Here is a 22,064-nt window from a genome sequence, read left to right as displayed (position 1 = left end):
AATTTAAAAAACTGGAAATACCATTTTAAAAATAACAGATGTGGTAACAGAATAGCAAAACCAGTGTGCTTTGTTTAAAAAAAAAACTTGCATTTTTATGGATTGATAAATTATAGCTTATCTTAGGGATTTTTTTTTTCCTGGGATCAGGTGGTAGCACACTTGGTTAAGTGCACATAATACCATGTGCAAAGCCCCTGCTTCCCACCTGCAGGGAGACACTTCACAAGTGGTGAAGCAGGTCTGCACATGTTTATTTTCCTCTTTCCCTCTCGGTTTTCCCCTTCCTTATCAGTTTCTCCCTGTTCTGCCCCCCGCCCCCATAAAGATTCAAAGGAAAAAAAAAGTAAGATAAGGAGAAACTAGCTGCAGGAAGTATTGGACTCATCCTGCAGGCACCAACCCCCAGCAGTAATCCTGGTGGCAATAAATAAAAATTATTTTCTTCCACTTACATTTTTTTAAGAGTCAGAGCTCCATGCATATGTGATTTCACCGTTACTGGCCATTGTTTCATTCAGAAAGAGAGAGAGAGAGAGGCAAAGAGAAAGAAGGAGAGATACCACAGCACCAGAGCTTTCACTGGTGCCATGGCACCTCTTGTGGTGGGTCTTGAATCGCGTCTGCCATTAAGACAAAGCATGTGCCCTATGTGATGTCCCTCTGGCCCTTGACATCTTTCTGTTAGAACAAAAAAGCAAATAAACCAGAAGTCAGAACAGCACTTCCTCCATCTTATCACTTTTATTTACTTCATGAATAGATAGATGGGAGTCTAGGACTAGTTTGAAGTATATTCCACACAGCCAGGCGTACCTTTAGAATCATTTGTCTGGTATGGATAAGACTTTGTAAAAGAACACCATCTACTGGAAGAGATCGACTTTCAATTTCACATTCAGTCTTATGGCTCAATAGATAAGAAATTGAAATATATAAAACCAATGGCCAGAAATAGCTCGTTTTATAGGGTACTTGCCTAGCCTTGTGGGTTTAGATTCAATTCCTGGCACCACATGGAAGCACTGTGACATTGGGCAAAGCTCTAGCGCTGCGGTGTCTCTCTGTCTCTTTGTCTCCCTCTCTATGTATATGAAAGGAAAAAGGAAAAAGTCCATCAGGGATCAGGGAAAGCACAAGGCCCTCACATAGTAGGGGAAAAAATAGCATTTGGTACTGAAGATGAAAAAGCTGCAGAAGACAGACGCATTGCCCTTTTACTAACTTCCCTCCCCTGAATAACTTTTTCCATCATTACTCAACACTTTATGTATATGAGAACTCTGAATGTTAGAACTCTAGGAAATGCTAATCATGTCTCTGTGGCAGAAGTAATTATACTAGCTCCACCCAAGATAGAATGACTGGAGGATTTTAGGAATAGTAGTGACTGTATCCTTTATATGATTTCTTTTTTTATACTAGTATCTTGAAGTGCACGTGTCTGCAAAGTTTTCTTTGACTCAGAACATTCTCAAAACAAGTACTAAGCACATATCTGAACGGAATAGAATGATTAGCTGAATTACTTGCATATTGCTACACTCCACCAAAATTCCTGTCATTTTTAATCTACTACAGTACTGATAAAATTGAGCGTTTTAAATTTGTACTTCTTGAAAGTTTGTTTAAACTGTGTAGTTAATACTTTGGAAAAATTGTTGGCAAGTGAGATCAGTGTTAAATTTTTATTTTATATTTTTGAGAGAGAAACAGTACGCATGGCTATTTGTTGTTAAGGCTGACTCAATAAGAAGCAGAGTATATTGTGGAGAATTAGGGTAGAATTGCTATACTATCACATAACTTGGACACCTTCCTGAGCACTTGCTGGAAATCTGTGTTTAACAGAGTAGCATTTAAAAGAACATCTTAAATTAACTGTGTGTATGTTTTCTTATATATAGAACTACTTTGAAAGAGCATTTGAGAATCCATAGTGGAGAAAAACCTCACCTTTGTAGTATTTGTGGGCAAAGTTTTCGTCATGGGAGCTCATACAGGTAACTCAGTCTTTTCTCTTTGTTAAGTAGGTAAATCATGCCTTCAATTTTTTAAAAAAAAAATATAGTGTTCCAAGCTTGGTGTTATTTTTCACTCTTAATTGATCAGATAGTATTTTATGTTAAAATAATAACAGTAAAAACTATAACTGAATTTTTTTAAAGTCTGTATGTTAGCTTTATCTTGTGTAATTATTTTTACAGCAAAATCTCTGGCTAAATATTCAGATAATGAACCTTTTGGAAATGTTTTATTTGCTTTATTCTAATGAAAGAGATACAGCGAGAGAGAGAAAAGAGAGAGAGACCAGATGACTGCTCAGTTCTGACTTACGGTGATGCAGGATGTTGAGCCTGGGACTTTGGAGTCTCGGCTCTATTAAAAAAGAAAAAGAAATATCAAGTGACTTGTCTTCTTTCAGATATGCAGGTAACTTTCATTTATTTAATTTCTTGAGAGATTAATATTAAGCCTTCAGAATTGTGCTGTCACAATTTTATTATTTATTTATTTATTTATTTATTTATTTTTTAGGTAGATTGTTCGTTTTGTCTTACTATAGTCAATTTGTTAGTTTTGGGTATGGAAGAAATGGTACCTGCTTTGCTAACTTACATAGGAAAGGTGTTCATTTAGATAGCAGAATATGGAGCTAAGAATAATTTAAGTTAAATGAATTGTAATAATTTCTTCCTTTTATAACATGTCCTTGGGTGACCTTCTGTCTTCATTGTCAGTGTGCAAGTGGTCCAGAATAGAATTTGCCTTAATACAGTACTGTATTGTGTTATGGTTATATGTTTGATTCACTTAGATACTTACATGTTTGATTATAATTCTTTCCAGATTCACTTCTCTTGGCTACTGCTGAGATTTCTGTCAATCAGAACTGTATTGACAGTAGGCATTTTGTATAATCAGTGAAGTGGGTTTTGAATCTGAAGAGTTAGAAAGGAATGTCATCCAGAAGTAGTATGTGCATATGCAGATGTTGAAGAGCTTTTTGGAAAGAGGTGAAATGGAACTCTAGAATCAGGTAGTGAAAGACAAGGAAGGACTCTCATGTCATAGAAGTAGAGCAAATGATTATGAGAGTGGTTGAGCAGACAGCCCAATTTGTGTTGTTAATTTCTAGTGTTTAGATTTTTCATGTTACAGTGACAGTTCCAACAGTCGTCAATATTTCTTTCTTTGTAGACTCCACTTACGAGTGCACCACGATGATAAAAGATATGAGTGTGATGAATGTGGGAAAACATTTATTCGTCATGACCACCTTACAAAGCACAAGAAAATACATTCAGGTAAAATGTATTTTGTAATTTTTTTTTATTATTACCACCAAGGTAATTGCTGGAGTGCAGTGGCAGCACTGTGGATTCACCATTACTGGTGAATTTTCTTTCCTTTTGTTTTTTGCTTCCATTTTTCTTTCTATTTTATTTGATAAGACAGAGAGAATCTGAGAGATGAAGGGGAACTAGAGAGGGAGAGAGAAAGACACCTGCAGAGCTGCTTCACCATTTGTGAAGTGTCCCTCCTGTGGGTGGACAGCAAGAGCTCAAACCGGCGTCCTTGCACATGGCAATGCGTTCACTACTGCTTGCCCCCACCCCTGTAGTGATACTTTTTTTTTTTTAAATATTTTTTTATTATCTTTATTTATTGGATAGACACAGCCAGAAATTGAGACGGTAGGGCAGATAGAGAGGGAGAGAGAAAGAGAGACACCTGCAGTACTGCTTCACTACTTGTGAAGCGACGCCCCCCCCCCCCCCGCAGGTGGGGAGCTGGGGGCTCAAACCGGAATCCTTTCGCTGGTCCTTGCGCTTCACGCCTTGTTTGCTTAACCCTCTGTGCTACCTCCTGACCCTGACTAAACACTATTTTTAAGTTTTGGGTTTTTTTTGTTAATAATTTTTTTATTTTATATTTATTTCCCTTTTGTTACCCTTTTTAAAAAAATTGTTGTTGTAGTTATTACTGTTGTTATTGATGTCGTCGTTGTTAGGACAGAGAGAAATGGAAAGAAATGGAAGACGGGGGGGGGGGAGAAAGAGAGACACCTGCAGACCTGCTTCACTGCCTGTGAAGTGACCACCCCTGCAGGTGGGGAGCCGCGGGCTCGAACCGGGATCCTTACACTGGTCCTTGTGCTTTGCGCCACCTTCACTTAACCTGCTGTGCTACTGCTTGACTCCTATTTTTAAGTTTTAAGAAAATTTTCATTTTGCTTATTGTTTACATATGTGCAATGAATGACTGCTGTTACTAATTTGCTTTTATTTATCTTTTCATTTGTTTTGAAAGAGGTCAACAAAACTTGATGTTTGAAGAGGAATAGTTACATTTAGGCATTAATAGTTTGTGTACTGGTCAACTATTTGTGGAAAAGAGTACTTAACTCTGATCGATTTATTTTTATATTCTGGAAATTTCTTTCATATTTTCCTCTCAGATTGATGTTCAGGAAATACTGAGTGAGCACAATAATGGGAAGGAGCCATTTTTATGAGCATAATAGAACAGGTGTTATTACTATTGTAAATATAAAGTAAGAAATAGGCAGTAATTACTTTCTTAAGTGACCCCAGAGAGGCAGGTAGCACTGTTTATCTTCACTTTAAAGAGATGCAGAGGTATCTAAAAGCATTAAAACAAAGAGGGTCTATTATTAGAAACAATAAACTATTAGAGTAAGGTGACAGGCTACAGACAGTCTATAAAACTAAATTGCATTTTTAACTTTTAAAAAATTATTGTTATGTTTATTTAGTAGAGACAACCAGAAATCAACAGGGAAGGGGGTGATAGAGAGAGAGACGGAGACACGTGCAACACTGGCTCACCACTCACAAAGCTTTCTCCTTGCAGGTAGGGACTGGAGGCTCAAACCCAGATCTCTGTGCATCGTATAACATGTACACCCAACCAAGTGTGTCACCACCCAGCACTACAATTCCATTTCTATATGTATATAGTGAAGTAGGACCAGAAAACCTGTCAATTAGTCAAATTTATATTTGATCAAACAGAATTCTGAAGTTCTTAAGAATTAACAAAGGAGGTGAGAGACTTACACTTGGAAGCTCTCAATGTAATTCACTATTAAAAGAAATATAAGCTATAAAGAAATGAAAAGAGTAAATAAAGATAATAAAAATTTTTTTTAAATCTCTCTGTCTCTCTTCCTCTCTATCTCCCACTTCCTTCTCGATTTCTGGCTGGTCTCTATCCAATAAATATATAAAGATAATAAAAAAATTTAAAAAGAAATGAAAAGAGAACCCATAGTCATGAATTAGAAGAATAGACATGATTAAAATAGCTATCTTACCCACAGTAATATACAGGTGAAATGCAATCCCTACCAAAATTCCTGTGACGTTCCTCAAGGAAATGAAGCAAACATTAGTGAACCCAGGGAGAAATGTTCAGCTATAAGAAAAGGTGAAATCTTGCCATTTGCAGCAATATGGCTAGAGCTGGAGAGGATTATGCTAAGAGAAAAACATCAGAAGGGAAAAGACATTAATATTTTCTTACATGTGTGATACAAAGAGACAAACAAGGCAATAGGTAAAACCAAATAAAAACTAACCTCTGAACTCTTGACTGCAGAACTGAGATTACCAAAAGGGAAAGAGTAGAAGGCTGAAAGAGTGGACGAGTATTCTGCTGGACTGTGAGAGGGACATGGACACTTTGGTGTTAGCATGGTGTGGCAGCATGTATTTTTACATCCTTGAAGCATACAGTCTTGTAAGCTAGCAATTTCAGAATGAGAGAGAGAGATGCTAAAAGTTAGATGACTTTTTGACAGGCACTTGTTGCTTTCATTTTTTGCAAGAAAATTCTAAATTCATTTTTCTAGAGACTGCATGGTTTACTTGCACACTAGTATTAAGTTGAGCAATGGTTTTTAAAGGTCAAATCTTTAGGACTTCACATAGGAGTAGAGATACAGAGATGATAATTAAACACATGTAGAATTTCCTTATATATTTGTCCTTGACTCCCTGAAATGTGTAAAATCCATAAAGGTGAAAAAAATCAAAAATAAAGTAGAGAGATCTAAAAAAAAAAAAAATGTTCAGTTCCTTTTTATAAAGAGTAAACTAGCCCTCACAGTGTTATGCACTGTATGTTTATTTGAGGCAGTCTGTACCCTGACTTATGTATTTCTAAAATTATCATGAGTTTTGGAGTAAATATTACTTTATCTTGCTCTGTTATATTGAGTTGATGTTCACAGCAACAATTGATAATTCCTTCTCCATGTGGGGAGAAATGGGCAGATGACCTCACCAATGTACCCTGAGACCCTGCCTCTCCAGAGCCCTGCCCCACTAGGGAAAGATAGAAACAGGCTGGGAGTATGGATCAGCCTGCCAACGCCCATTTTCAGCAGAGAAGCAGTTACAGGAGCCAGACCTTCCACCTTCTGCACCCCATAATGATCCTGGGCCCATACTCCCTGAGGGATAAAGAACAAGAAAGCTTCCAATGAAGGGGATGGGATACAGAACTCTGGTAGTGGGAATCGTATGGAATTGTACCCCCTTTATCGTATGGTCTTGTTGATATTTTTTATTTTATAAATAAATTAAAAAAAGAAAAGTAAGCAGTCATTAAAAAAGAATATTTGAATAAGGAATATAAAATAAATAGCCCGGGATACAGGGTGAATTTACTCTCATGGTATATTTATCACATGTTATCTAATTGCTTCATAACTACTATTTCTGCTACTGTTTCTGGGGAGAGAAATCTGAAATGCATATAATAATAAAGATATTTTGGGTCTTTCAGGTGAAAAGGCTCATCAGTGTGAAGAATGTGGAAAATGTTTTGGCCGTAGGGATCATCTCACTGTTCATTACAAAAGCGTGCACCTCGGGGAGAAAGTGTGGCAAAAGTGAGTGAAAAAGCGAAAGTTCTCACTGTCACTGTTTTAGATCAGTGTAGGTTGGAGGAGCGTCTCTCACAGTTTATTTCATTTTATTGGTGATGGGGTAGTCATCTCTAAATATCTCTGCAAATTGAGCAAAGCATATTTTTCTTACTATTATCAGTTGATTCAAACAAAAACTAGGAATGGTAGATATCAAAATTGATTTCATTTATCTTTGGTTCCTGTGACTCTGAGTGCTACATATAAATTTTTCTATATATGCATAATACTAACTAAAGCAGTTATTATTGTGACATATTTGTAGTGAGAATTTAAATCTCTTTCTGGTCACACTATGCATTGAAAATGCTAATATACTTGAAGGAAGTATGCACCCTCCTGAATTCTGCTTTGTACTATAATATATTCAGGTTTAACTGAGATTAGTGTGAGTATAAAAATGTTCAAGGAATTCATACTTTTGAGATAGGTTTTTGGAATAAATGCTAAGTAACAAGACAAGGTGCCAAAAACTTCGACTAATTTTATTAGTCCAACCAAGTCTGTCTTTTCCATACATAGGCAGTAAAACTATAGATGGTTAGGAAAAATAGTAGGATGGGATACTCACTTGTGTTCTGTCTGCATTTTATATATTGGTTTGTGGTTTCATTCATTCGTTTCTCTATGATGTACATACATTAATTTTATCTGTTCATTGTTTTTAATTGAACTCTTATATTTAAAAGGTAGGAATATTGCTATGTGCTGTGATACCAGGAAATTAAAATCTTACCTTATATATCAGTGGCTGCAGATAGACTTAGAACTGAAGACTGTCTTGTTTCACAGATTACCTTTTTGCTCAATACCTCCGGACACTGAGAAATTACTCAATACCTCAGGGTCTCTTGCTTATGTAAAATATTAATATGCAATATATATATTACAGTTAAGAAAATTTATAAAATTGTTAGAAACTAAAATAAGAAAATAACTGAGTCCTGTTTATTTAGAAATACTAACATACTCATCATGTGCTGACCCAAATAGCAGACATGCTTCATTTTAAAATACTTGAGAGGCATGTTTTCACATTTTTAAAAAGATCTGTAATGTTTCTTCAAAGACAACTGGATTGTCCTAAATGCTGTCATGTGTTGATTTGGTTGAAGCACTTAAAATCAGCTACACAACTGAAAGAGCATCATGTTAGCTTTCTTAGATAATTGTAGATCTGTTTTCTGCTGCTATACCAGAACTAAAAGAGTGGTAGTTTCTTAAAGGTGGAATATGAAACATGATCAATGAGGTTGTTATACTCTATTTAGTTTATTGGTACTATTTATTGAGAAGATGGTTTCCTTTTTAAATTTTTATTGAATTATTATTTATTGAAATATTATTATAGTAGACAGTAAAATATAGTAGTTGACACATGTGTAACAAATTTCTCAGTTTCCCATATAGCAATTCAAACCCCTACTTGGTCCTCCTCGGCATCACATTCTAGGACCTGAAGCCTCCCCACCCCAGAATTGTTACTGTGGTGCAATACACCAACTCCAGTTCAAGTTCTGCTTTGTGTTTTCCCTTCTGTTCTTATTTTTCAGTTTATGTTTATGAGTGAGATAATCCCATATTCATCCTTCTCTTTTTGACTTATCTCACTTCTTTTTGAGATAATTGACATAACATCAGATTGTCTCAGATCTGTATATCATGATTTGATATTTGTGTATATTATGAAATGATCACAGTAGGTCAAGCATCTGCCAGCACACCACTCTCTTAGCAGCTTTCAAATATTCCACACAGTATTATTATCTATAGCCACCAAACTCTATCCCATATTCTCACAATTTACTTATTTTTTCATTAGAAGTTTGAACCTTTTGACCCTTTGCATCCATCTCGCTCATCCTCACTCCCTGCCACTGGCAATAACCACTATCTGTTCTCTGTATCTGGGCTTACTTATTTTTTTTAATTAAATTTTATATGGAAATTAGATCATAATGGTATTTTGTCTTTATCTCTCTGGCTAATTTTGCTTCCACAATGTTCTCAGGAGCTACACATACAAGTTTTGTTTTTTTTTTAACTTTGTTTATTTGTTGGATAGAGGCAGTCAGAAATTGAGAGGGAAGGGGATGATGGAGAGAGACAGAGAGACACCTGCAGCCCTGCTTCACTACTTGTGAAGCTTTCCCCGTGCAGGTGGGGACCGGGGGCTCGAACCTGGGTCCTTGTGCACTGTAACATGTGCGTTTAACAAGGTGCACTACCACCTGGTCCCCAAGTTTGTTTTTAATACTTTAAAATTCAGCTTTGGTTTATGATAGTGTTAGGAGTTGAAACTGGGACCTCTGAGTCTCAGGTATGAACATTGTTTGCATAAACATTATACTATCTCCCTCATACCAGGTCTTTTAGATGTGGAGTGAGACAAAATGTTTTGATCTTTTCTGTGTCCAAATTATCACTCTGATCATAGTATAGGCTATGATTTCTTTTCTTTTCTTTATTTATTTTCCCTTTTGTTGCCCCTGTTGTCTTTTTATTGTTGTTGTAGTTATTGTTGTCGGCGTTGTTAGGTAGTACAGAGAGAAATGGAGAGAGGAGGGGAAGACAGAGAAGAGGAGAGAAGGATAGACACCTGCAGACCTGCTTCACTGCCTATGGAGCTACTCCTCTGCAGGTGGAGAGCCGGAGGCTTGAACTGGGATCCTTACGCCGGTGGTGCTTTTGCTTGTGCACTTAACCCACTGCGCTACCGCCCGAATCCCCGGCCGTAATTTCTTAGCCACGTCACTATTGAAAATTTGGGGAAGATAATTCCTTGTTATGGGAAGCTCTTCTGTGCAGTCCAAGATTTTTGTGATTATCACTCATCTCTGCCGAGTAAGTAGATAGCAATGCTATCTACTCCCAGTTGTGAAAAACAAGTATGTCTTCAGGTATTGCTAGGCATGCTTGTCTGCATGTGTGCCTAATGCATGTGTGTTGTGTTGGGTACATGTCCTTGGCTGAATGCTTTTGTTTCTTTTTCTGTATGCTCCCTATTTAGGACCCTATTTGTATCTGTCTACATATATTTACCATGGATATGAATTGGAATAGACAAATTGTGCATACAGGTTATGAGTATTTTGCTAATTCTGTCACTGATAACTCCCAATTACTACATCCACATCCACATGATCTTTTAAAGCTATTGCTTTATCAAGTATGTTCTTCAAAGATCGGCAGGCCTTACATAATGTCTTTGTAGCTGTTTTGTAAATGCTGAGCTGGATGAATTGTATTTGAAATCATAGGCATACTGTTGCTGTTTTAATATTGGTAAATGTGTCAACATTCCAGTGAAAGTAAGAGTTTATATTAAGCAATAACTGTCTTCTAGAATATTACAGTAGCTGATAATGGTTTGATTATCTTGTCAGGTACTCAGATGTGGATTGCTTCCAAATCGAGATGTTAATGACTTTCCAGTCTAATCATTCTACAGATACATAATCTTCACATACACATTTTAAGTTTGGATTGTTTAATCTCTAAAGCACATACTCTTAGGCACTATATAGCTTACTAAGTTAACTTTTTAACAATATATAGTCTTTTTAAAAAATTATTTTTATTTATTGGGTAGAGACAGAAATTGAGAGGAGGGGATAGATAGAGAGGGAGGCAGCTAGACACCTGCAGCACTGCTTTACCACTGGTGCAGCTTCCCCTGCAGGTGGGGACTGAGGGCTTGAGCCTGGGTACTTGCACACTGTAACTTGCACTCAACCAGGTGTGCCACTACCTGGCCCCACAATATATAGTCTATGTGTCTATTTATGGTAAAAATAAAGTCTGGTATTTCATTTTTTTATCTAGGCATAAGATTTATGTTCAGGTTTGTAATATGTATTAGTTATAAAGTACACCAATTGAGAGCAGTATCACTTTCCTGTTGGATGTATGCCGGACTAGCATCGCGGACAGAGACAGACGACCAGGGACTCATGGCTGAGCTGTACACAGTATCTCTTTATTCATGTAGAACGCAGCACAATCTAAGCCAACTAAAACTCACAATCCTGTCCTTATATATACTTGCCAAGTAGGGTGTAAACAGGATGTGATATAGAGAGGGTGGAGCAAAAAGAGTTGGTGAAAATCAGGGATTGGGCCCTCCTCAATTGCTATCGAACAGGCCATGGCCGGTGCTCCGCTATGTTCCATCGCTGGGGAGCCAGAGATGACCCGAACTGCCCCTGTGGCTACAGACAGACTATGACCCACATAGTCAACGACTGCCACCTCTCCAGATTCAAAGGAGGTCTCGAAACTTTACATCAGGCTCAACCTGACGCTGTTGACTGGCTACGGAAGAAGGGCAAACGCTAGAAGAAGAAGAAGAAGGGTGTGACAAGGAGAGGGGGCCAGAGCAGGCGAGAATTCTACCACTGAACCACCAATGCCCTGGAGGGAGGGTGGTGCTTAGTTAACAGTGGTTTATGTAAATAGACCGCAGCTTTGAGTGGGATCAAACCAATGCCCTGCAGGCATGCCGGTGCTTAGTTAACAATGGTTATGTAAATAGAATCCAGTGTGAAGCAGGGGGGATTAAACCAAATGAAACAGAAGGGGTTTTTAGAAGCAGAATTAGAAGCATACCAACAGATGTAGATTTTGAGATTGCTGTAGTTCCTTTCATTTGCCTTCAGCATCTTATTTTAATGGTGCAGTTTACAAACAGCAAAGTTTTCTCTTTTTAGTGTAGAGCTCTACAGATCTTGATAAATGCATATAGATTGTTGCCATAGTCAAGACTAGATTACTTCTATTTCCCCCCAGATTTCCACTATGCCCTTATCCTTTAACCCTTCTTAACCTCCTCAGCCCATCACTGACCTCTTTCATCCATACAGTTTTTGCTTATTTTAATAGCAAGTAAAAGTAGTAGTAAAACATTTGGTGATTTAAAGCTGAAAGTTAAATGATTAATAATTGAATATCTAAGCACCTCTTCTTATAGATTTACTTAGTGAATTTATCCAAAAGAGGGAGAACTAAGGGGGTTGGGTGGTAATGCAGTGGGTTAAGCGCATGTGGCGCCAAGCGCAAAGACCGGCGTAAGGATCCAGGTTTGAGCTCCAGGCTCCCCACCTGCAGGGGAGTCACTTCACAGGTGGTGAAGCAGGTCTGCAGGTGTCTGTCTTTCTCTCCCCCTCTCTGTCTACCCCTCCTCTCTCCATTTCTCTCTGTCCTATCCAACAACGAACAACATCAACAATAACAATAATAACCACAACAAGGGCAACAAAAGGGGAAAAAATGGCCTCCAGGAGCAGTGGATTCATGGTGCAGGCACAGAGCCCCAGCAATAACCCTGGAGGCAAAAAAAAAAAAAAAAAAAGGGAGAACCCAAAGGTAAGGTTGATAATTTAAAAGTCTTTCTGTGTTCCTTGAGAAGCTTTGCTTTCTTAATGTGAAATTATAAAGTTGTAAATGAAGTTGAAACTTATGTTTTAAAATTATACTGAAAAGCTCAAACCTTTTTATTTTTAGATATAAAGCAACATTTCATCAATGTGATGTTTGTAAGAAGATTTTTAAAGGCAAGTCAAGTCTAGAAATGCATTTTCGGACACACTCAGGTAAATCTTAATGAGCAGTTTATTTTTTGTGTTTAATAATTTAGGAGTAAAATGTGGACATTTAAACTTTGTTTTCCTCCATTACATTTTACTCATTACTTTAAAGTTAATGTCATGGATGAGTAATATTCTAATATGTATATTTGTAGGGATTTTTTTCCTTAGAGAATTTATTCAATTTTTAGTTCTCATTTCCCCCTTTTTGATTCCTGAACTTTTTCTGTTTCTTTATAAAAAAAAAGGTGAGTAATCTTTATTCTAAGGTATCCAGTTATCTCATGGTCACTTAGGTAGTGGAAGGTACAGTATGTTCTATATAGTGCTACAGATACTTTCATTCAGGAATGTTAGCCCTTTATATAATGTGTTATGCCTCATCTTACTTTCACCTGATCTCAGAATAGTATTAACTAAATAGAAATTTAACACTACTAGGTACCAGCTGTCCCATTCTGATAAATCATTTGTCAGTAGGAATTGAAACTTCCAATTGACCACCAAATAATATTTACACAATAATATCTAATAAAGAATTACTTAAGATTAGTGTTCAGCTTGAACATGTGATTGTATCTTACTTTTCTAGAATTGGTGATGTTTTCAGTGAAAAAAAAATGGGCAGGATTATTCTGTCAACACTCCCATGTGACAAGATAAAACCTTTTAATTTTGTTTAAAAAGGTTCCTTTGCATCTCTTTTACTATTAATATGATTAGCATATTTTTTGTTAGGTCTGTGATAAGTCATCACATATGTAGTGACTTAAATAATACAAATTTATGATCTTACAGCTTCATAGGTGAGCAGTGCAGCACTAGACTAACTTTAGATGTTAGTAGAAAAATTTCTGGAGAGTTTAGGAAACTATTTTCTGCTTTTCTGAGTTACTTACTATAAATGGATTTTTTGGCCAATATATAGGGCAAGGGTTCAGTTTCCATTTTTCTCACAAAATGTCTCTCCTAGCTTCTAGAGGCCGCTACATATGTGGTCTTGGTCTCTTGTTTTCAAAACTAGAAATGCTAGATTACATTCTACTGTCGAATCTCTTCAAACCATTTGTCTTCTCTTAATCGACTTCTTTTAAAGACTCATGTGATTTAATCTTTGCCCATGTTGATAGTTCAGTTAATCTCTTTTCAGGATACTTAGTCTCAGTTATATATGCAAAGTCCCTTTTAAATATATGGTGAGATAGTCATATTTCTAGAGAGTAGAATGTGTGCATTTTTGTTTATCTAAGGAATTTATAGTGTTTCATCTTAAAACAGCAAAATCATCAAAATTCAGTGTTAAAGCTTGACTCAGAAGACGGTGAAACTGGTCTGACTCCGTCATTCTTTACCATGATCCTTACATTGACCTTAGGCTAGAGATAGATATTGATGCTTCATATTCACACCAAAGAACTAGAGTAGTCAGAGTTACTGTTTTGATTTTTGCCTTTTTTCAGAAGGAGTAAAACAAATGTTTTTAGAGGTTTTTTTTAAAATTTTTACTTAAAAAATGGAAATATTGACAATATGATAGGATAAGAGGGGTACAGTTCCACACAATTCCCACCACTAGAACTCTGTATCCCACCCCTCCCTCGATAGCTTTCCTATTCTTCATTCCTCTGGGAGTATGGACCCAGGATCATTGTAGGGTATAGAAGGTGGGAGGTCTGGCTTCTGTAATTGATTTTCCCCTGAATATGGGCGTTGCAGGTCAATCCATACTCCCAGCCTGTTTCTATCTTTCCCTAGTGGGGCAGGGATCTGGGGAGGCAGGGCTCCAGGACACATAGTAGGGTCGTCTGCCCAGGGAAGTAAGGTTGGCATTATGGTAGCATCTGGAACCTGGTGGCTGAAAAAGAGTTGAGATATAAAGCAGAACAAATTGCTGACTAATCATGAACTTAAAGACAAGGATACTGCAGATGAAGCTTTGGGGTTTCCATTTTAGAAAAAGCTAGTAGGTCTATTTTAGTTATACTCCAAGGGGTCCCTGACTTTACTAGTTTTTGCCTGAGCCTCACATCTAATATGCAGGTGAACCCAAGTTATTGTCTGGGGAGTTGGTGTCAGAGTTAAGTTTTTTGGTTTTTTTTACAAATTTTTTAAGGGTCTATACTAAAGATGTGAGTCAATAATAATAATAACAACCTAGGTTTGTCAAATGTTTATCCCATACATATAACCTAACGTTATACCTGACCTGACTCCCTCATTCCTTACCATCATTCTTAGTTTCCTCACCTAATCTATTCACCAACCCTATGAGGGAAATACTGCTGCTGTCCTTTTTACAGGTAAAGAAACTATGAAGTATTTTAGAAGTATTTTGCTCAAGGTTCACCTAATACTGGTATAACTGGAATTCAGACCCATAGCTTTTTGATGTTTAAGCCTATTATCTTCACCTGCTAAATGACCTGCCTTTGTTTTGTGACTGCTTACAATATTACTACTTTCATTAAATTCTTATAAGTATTCTCATTGAAAATTTGCAACATAAAACTCTTCATACCTACCAAGTTCATTTTATACTTTATTTCATTTTTGTTCATACAGGTGAAAAACCATACAAGTGTCAAATTTGCAATCAATCTTTTAGAATTAAGAAAACATTAACAAAACACCTGGTTATTCATTCTGATGCAAGGCCTTTCAACTGTCAGCACTGTAATGCAACATTTAAGCGGAAAGACAAGCTGAAATACCACATTGACCATGTTCATGGCATTAAATCTCCTGATGATCCTCTCAGTACTTCTGAGGAAAAGCTTGTATCCTTGTCAGTAGAATACTCATCTGATGATAAAATCTTTCAAACAGAAACAAAACAATATATAGACCAGCCCAAAGTTTACCAGTCAGAAAGCAAGACTATGCTACAGAATGTGTCTTCTGAAGTTTGTGTTCCAGTAACCTTGGTTCCAGTTCAGATGCCTGACACTCCGAATGAACTGGTGCGTCATACCACCACTCTTCCACCTTCTTCTCACGAGATCTTGTCACCACAGCCGCAATCAACTGAGTATCCACGAGCAGCTGATTTAGCTTTTCTGGAAAAATACACACTTACTCCTCAACCGGCAAACATAGTCCATCCTGTCCGGCCTGAACAAATGTTAGATCCGAGAGAACAGTCTTATCTTGGAACACTGCTAGGCCTTGATAACACTACTGCTGTGCAAAATATTTCCAATAACGAGCATCACTCATGAGTAAATCTAAACATTCCACAGACTTTTTGGATGGTAATGTGTTAATTCTAGCTTAGAGCTGATGACTTGAATTAGTAGGGTTGCTTTTTTTTTTTTTTCCTCAAGTCCTCAAAACCATTTCAAATCAAGAATATGTATCCTTGCTAACCATGAGTATTTGGACATATTTTGATATGTTATATTTCAAGTGTACATTTTTGGTGACTTTTTAAAGATTATTTAGAGTTAACTTTTGATAATTTGTTAAACTTTATGGAATCATTAGCTAGTAACATTTTGGGGGGTATTTGTTTTGTAATCACCAGTGGAAAAATTTGTTATCTCATTACAGTATTTTTTTTTCCCTTCCCCATTTTCCAAACAAATTTGAGGGCCATGTCACTTTATGAAAGAATATGACTATACTGATAATTGCAGCTATTCCTGATCCTAGTTGAAGATTTATTATTATTTCTTCAAGATGTTTTAATTGAAATTAGGAACTTAAAAGAGAGAATTAACTATTTTTGTGTTGGTTTTTCATCTGGAAATGCTCTCACATTATCATTATCTTTTAGATCTTCACCAAACTCAAAACCAGAACACTAATGTGAAATTTGCTGGCTAGTCAAACTGTAGAATTGAAAATGGTATCCAAATGATTAGTTTTATTCTGTGCTTCAATTATGAATAATAAGTGAAAATATAGGTCTAGACACTGAATCATACAAGTTGAACAAGTGTGAAAAGCAGTCTGACAAGTTTTAACTAGGTCCTTTTCAATCTAAGTTTACCTTTTTGTTTTTGTCAATGATTTCAGAAACATATCACAGCATCTCTCTTCATCTCATTAGGGAGGCCCAGTTACAACTAACTAATGAAAATCTACTAGCAAGGTAAATTTGCTCTCATTTACCTTGGCTGGCTATACAACTCTGGGAAATGGAACCTAGATATTTCATGTGTTATTGTTAGAAAAGGTGCCAAACAGATAAAGTTTGTGATAACTATGCTTTAAGCTGTTTACTTTAATCAAAGGTAACCACTACTTACATACAGATTTACATGTAATCTAAGTCTTTATTTTTACTTTGATTGTTATTTTTGTATGAGGTGGAAACTGAGGACTTGATGAAAGGAAATAGCACTTATAGCAAAGCCTCACTATTGAAATAATTGAGAAAAAAGTTAAAATTATGAAATACCCTGAAAGACATGCACTTTCCATATTTTCAAGTCAAATTTAAACTAGTTTCCTTAGTTGTGCTGCTTGAAAGATTAGAGTAGGCAGGGAGATTTATTAGCATGTCATTTACATGTAAACTACTGGAAGATTACAAATTTGAAGAGTTAACTATTTCAGTTTTGTTTACACTCCTAAATGATTGAAGCACTTTTATTTTATTTCTGTTGCATGTAAACTGTAAAGTTCGGCCTAACCTTGTGAAAATCAAATCACAAATAAAACAATGAGCTTTTAATGAATTAAATTTAACCACTCAATAATGAGGAAATTTACTTGCTAAAGCACTTAAGAGAGGAAGGTACTTTAAAAGTAGCATTCACCAGATTACTGTAAATAAAAGGAAAAAAAAACAAACAACACTTGAGAATTGAGATAGTTAACCAAAGTACTCATTAATAATAAAACCAATTTCTAGGGTACTTAGATGATTGAACTTGACTACATGAGGTACTATTGGTCTGTGAGTCTTGCAAATTGACTTTTAAAAATTATATCTTTATGATTTTCATTATAAAGACTGACAAGGTTTTTTAATTAAAAAATCTTACTATAATGAAATCCTCTAAAAATGTGCCCTGCCTTATCTAGAAGCCAATGCTGAAAAGGTTGGACTTATAAAAAGGCAAATGGTATATATGTGTATATGTATTGTATATTATTGGTAGCAGAAAAAGAAGGTGCTGTATTTTCACACTGAAAGGAATACTTTTTTTTAAAGGTATTTAGGGTTCTTGTAATAATAATAATCTCTTATATGTTGAATATATGATTTGATTGTAGGAATCGGTCTACAATATAGAACTTTCCTGGAATACATCTCATATAAAATGGATATAATTACATTGAGTTATTATTATAGACAATGTACACTTGAATAGTAGCTTATTATTTTTAAAATGCTTTCACAAACGTTTTCTCATGTAAACCTCAAAACCAGCTCTGAAGTAGAAATTGCTGTATTCCTCATTTAGAGACAAGAAATCTGAATTTAAGATAAAGGACTCATTTAAGATTGTCATTTAAATGGCAGGCACACTTATGAGTAGGGAAAGAATACTAACATCAGTGAATAGTTACTCTGTGCCAAACACTACATGCTCTGATGTAACCTTAAACATACAGGGAGATAGTGTAATTCTTGTGAAGAAGTAGTCTCAGTGAATGACTAAACAAAAAAAATCTGTTGTCCATAATTTTCAAGTTAGATAGACTGTAACAAAATTTAAATTTTTAAAAACCTCATGTATTTGGGCAAACTGAATGTATATACATTTTTTAAGTTGGCACAAAAAATATGAGAAGAAGCCTGTTGTTCAGTTAGTCTTTTGTAATATTTGATTTGGAGAAAATTTCATTAACTCTAAAATTCATTAATTCTGTAGCTCTACTTGAAACTTTCATGAGTGTAATTTATTTTAAGTTAATTTTAGTTCATAGCAGTTAGCACTTAATATGTAAATTGAATAACTTATCAAGTGTAGACATGTGTTAATGTAATCAGTTTCTACCTAAATGCACCAAAGATTTTTTTGTAGGTATTAAAATAGTCTAAAAGAATTTAAATCCTTTGTTGTTTGAATAAATATTTGTCCAAAGAAGCACAGTTGAAGGCCTAGGATTATGGATTAAAAAAAAAAATGTGTTAGTTGGAATACTAAGTTAGGTATTGTTTGTGTCTATATGTATAAAAGGAAGAAAATACTCTGGGAATAGTCACACTGACAAACCAACTGCAAGAGAGAATTCTTGGTTTTCTTCAGTTAAATTCAGTGTCATCTTTGACATGGACACTATTAATTTCTGAACTTATTTTTTACACTACACTATTAAAATGATTTTTGCCATAGCAGTTTTTCAAAACAAGTTGAAATTATTTTTATAAGAAACCCCAGTTAATTTTTGCAGCTTAAAATCCTACTTAAGGTTATGATTGGTTGGGTCTTCATAGCAGTTAGATTCACCAACAACTGTCACAGTTTTGATTTTTACATATTCTTAAGTAATTAGTCACTTATTGTTGGGAAAAGAGAAGTAACAGAAGTAGAGTCTTAATCTGATGCTTTATTAAATGACTTCCTTTGAAGTGATAGTATGTCATGAAGGTAGGTACACTAGTAATTTTCTGTCAACCTTAAAAAAATGTCAAAATATTTCTGCAGTATGACTATAAACTCAGTTAAGGGCTAGTCAGTACCTGTTACTACTTTTCACTCTGTGGTTGCAAATGAAAACACAACTAAAGTTCTGTGTTTATCAGTTTGTCAGTGTTTTTTTTTTTTTTTTTTCCCCTAACATATCACTGATGAAAAGTCAAATTTGGAACATTAGCTCTTTACAGTGTCCTTTTATACCCAGTCTTTTCTGGATTGAATGCTGTGTGCCTTTTCATGTGTTGTCGCAGCTTAGAGTTGATTCTGCTCGCTAAATTGTACTGGTTAATAAATGATTTTTATTTTGTTGTTGTTGTTATGGGTCTTGTGTTTGTGTTGTCTGCTGGCCAGGCAACTTTTTTTTTAATGTATTTACTTTTTTTTTAGGATGCTTTATAGTTGTGTTGGGAAACTGGCTCAAAGTACTAATGTTTTTTGTTTTTTTTTTATCATCTTCAATATTTTTTGTTTGTTTGTTTCATATAATAACTGTGAAATCACTTTTGGGCCTGTATCTACATGCTTATTTGAGCAACCTGACAGATAACCTGAGTAGTGCCCCATTTTTCTGTACTCATGTCCTAGCCACCACCTTTTAAAAAGCAAATGTCATTAGTTAGCATAAACAGTCAACTCTACAGTGAATAGCTTCTTATTTCAGTTTGCCTAAAACTGAGCAAGAGGTGATGGTTTAAGAGGAGTTTGTCCTTTGGAACAGCAAGACCCCAGTCAGTATTCAGCTTGAGTTGATGAACTCAGAAATAAATTAGGACTTTGAAAGTTCTATTTGAATTATTCTAAGATTCAGTGCCAAATTTAAATTAAATTATATTCTTTAATAAGGAGCAAGTGTGTTTCTATAATCAAATATATATGATAAATGTTGCTATTACACTGAAAATAGTTTTTAGAAAGTATAAACAAATATTCCCTTTTTCACATTTCTCTTGGTAAACTCTTACTGTGTTTTTTTTTGGGGGGCAGGGAATATACTCTCTTTTCCCCTCCAAAATAACCTCTATTTAAAGATAATTTTATCCTAGATTATTAGCGTGCTTACTGCTTTTCCTCCTAGGAAGTACCATTTATAAAGTACAAATTATTGGATTAGGTTGTGTGGAAAATGAAGGAAAAGTGGTTTGGGTATAGAGTGCCTGTTTTCTTTATCCTTCATCTTTCAACTTGCTATTCATTGGTCAGAAGTCTATGACTATTGAGAAGCCCCTAATTTAAATTTACCCTCTGCAGACATTTATACCAAGAGAAATTAACTATATTCAGAGAAAAATTATGCTAAGATGGGTAAACTTTGTTTTTCAAAATTTTAGGTAAAAAAAAAAAAAGCGTGATTTCATTGCTTGCCTTACTGTTGAGAATTTTAAAATACTTCTTGAATGAAGAGCATGTTTGCATCTGGTTATTTCACTTCCAGTTAATACTCCTGCTTGTGTTAAAGTTAGACAGCGTACTGTGTTATAGTTCTTGCTTCCAGCAATCAGACGTATCCCTATACATAAAACTGCATTAGGATGGCTACGGAAAGGTAGCACAGAGGTGGGCATTTAGCTACTTAATGTTGTGTAATCAGTGTTCTGGTTAAAGGAATTTATGATGTGCATTAAGGTGAAAATGCTTTTGAACTTAGCTTTCAGAATAATAAGTTTTGTTTTTAATTATCAACACACTTTTTAAAAGCAATTACAAGGAACAGTCTAAAATAATCAAAATCCATTATTTTGTCCAAGTGTGTATAAAGTATCTATCGTGTGGGTTTTATAAATATTTTGGCTGTCTTAAGTACAGTTGTCTTTGTAGAAAAATTCAGTTCTCTGTGAAGAATAGGAAGTGTCTTGTAAATTGAAGTAGTGCTTTGTGTTATTTTGATATTTAAAATAAATACAAAGTTCTTTGGTCCTAATAAAGCATATTTAGGTTTTATTGAATGCATTTTCACAGCATGGGAATGCAGTGCACTGTTTTGTTTTCTTAAAAAATCAAATGCAGTGGTAAAGCACAATTGGAAAACCAAGTATCTTTGGGGTACATTTATTTAACTCTTATTTTTCATAGCCTCAATGTTACTTTGAAATACTTTACAGTGTATATAAACCGTTAAGCTAACGTTTTTAAGTAACTATATAAGTTCAAATACCAATAATGATGATTATGCTTAATGTAGTCATATGCTGTTTTTGGAAGGCAGTTTGAACTCCATTAGTGGATTGTGCCATGGAATAGTGAGAATGCCATTCTTACCTCTACTTGCTTCATTTCCAGAACCACACCTCCTGGTTATGGAAAAGAACATTGCTGATTTAAGATACAAGCTCTTGTCATAGTGCTATATTGCAACCTAACAAGCGCTTGGCTCCATCTGGCACCATAACAACTTCAGCAGTCAGCTGGTTCTCTGTACTAGAAAAACAGTAAATTCTATAGACATGAGCTCATTTCTGCAAAATATCTTCCTGTTGGAAGTAACATGTATGATATTTAGTTATCTATGTCTATCAAATTATCACATATTTGGCTTAACACAAGAGGCATTTATCATGTAAGTTTCTGTGACTGACAAATCAAAAATTTGACTTTTCTGGCCAATTCTGGTTGAGAATTTCTCCTGAGGTTGAAGTCAAATTGTTGATGAGGGCTGCAATTTCCAGGTTAGGGGGTGGGTTAGAAATTCTTTCTAGACGATTGGCCTCAATTTCTCTCTACATGGCTTCTCTACAGAGATGACCAGTTATGATGGAGCTGGCTACCACCAGTGGGAGGGATAAAAGAAAGTGAGAACATGGATGGGATTTAAGTCATAGGCCTTTTAAAGCGTAATCTGCCTCACTGCTGCCATTGTGAGTCAAGAACATAAGTCAAGCTTTCCCTGTTGAAGAGAGGAGCAGCAGAGAACTTTTGGCCATATTTTGAAAA

The 22,064-nt window shown here is 35.5% G+C and overlaps 1 protein-coding gene across 2 annotated transcripts in view; it reads left to right on the top strand.

The window, feature by feature from the left end:
* ZBTB41 (zinc finger and BTB domain containing 41) overlaps nt 1-19,444 on the top strand; it is a 44,369-nt gene extending 24,925 nt beyond the window's left edge. For both annotated transcript variants that reach the window (XM_016184919.2, XM_007539737.3), the window contains 5 exons: nt 1,908-2,003; nt 3,202-3,308; nt 6,817-6,922; nt 12,461-12,549; nt 15,106-19,444. In XM_016184919.2, coding sequence (XP_016040405.1) covers nt 1,908-2,003; nt 3,202-3,308; nt 6,817-6,922; nt 12,461-12,549; nt 15,106-15,761 — 1,054 coding nt within the window. In that variant the 3' untranslated portion in view covers nt 15,762-19,444. The remainder of the gene's footprint in view (nt 1-1,907; nt 2,004-3,201; nt 3,309-6,816; nt 6,923-12,460; nt 12,550-15,105) is intronic.
* The last annotated feature ends 2,620 nt before the right edge of the window (nt 19,445-22,064 follow it).

The sequence above is a fragment of the Erinaceus europaeus genome, chromosome 19 (genome assembly GCF_950295315.1).
Source record: "Erinaceus europaeus chromosome 19, mEriEur2.1, whole genome shotgun sequence".
NCBI lineage: Eukaryota > Metazoa > Chordata > Mammalia > Eulipotyphla > Erinaceidae > Erinaceus > Erinaceus europaeus.
This window is presented reverse-complemented; position numbering and strand designations above follow the sequence as displayed.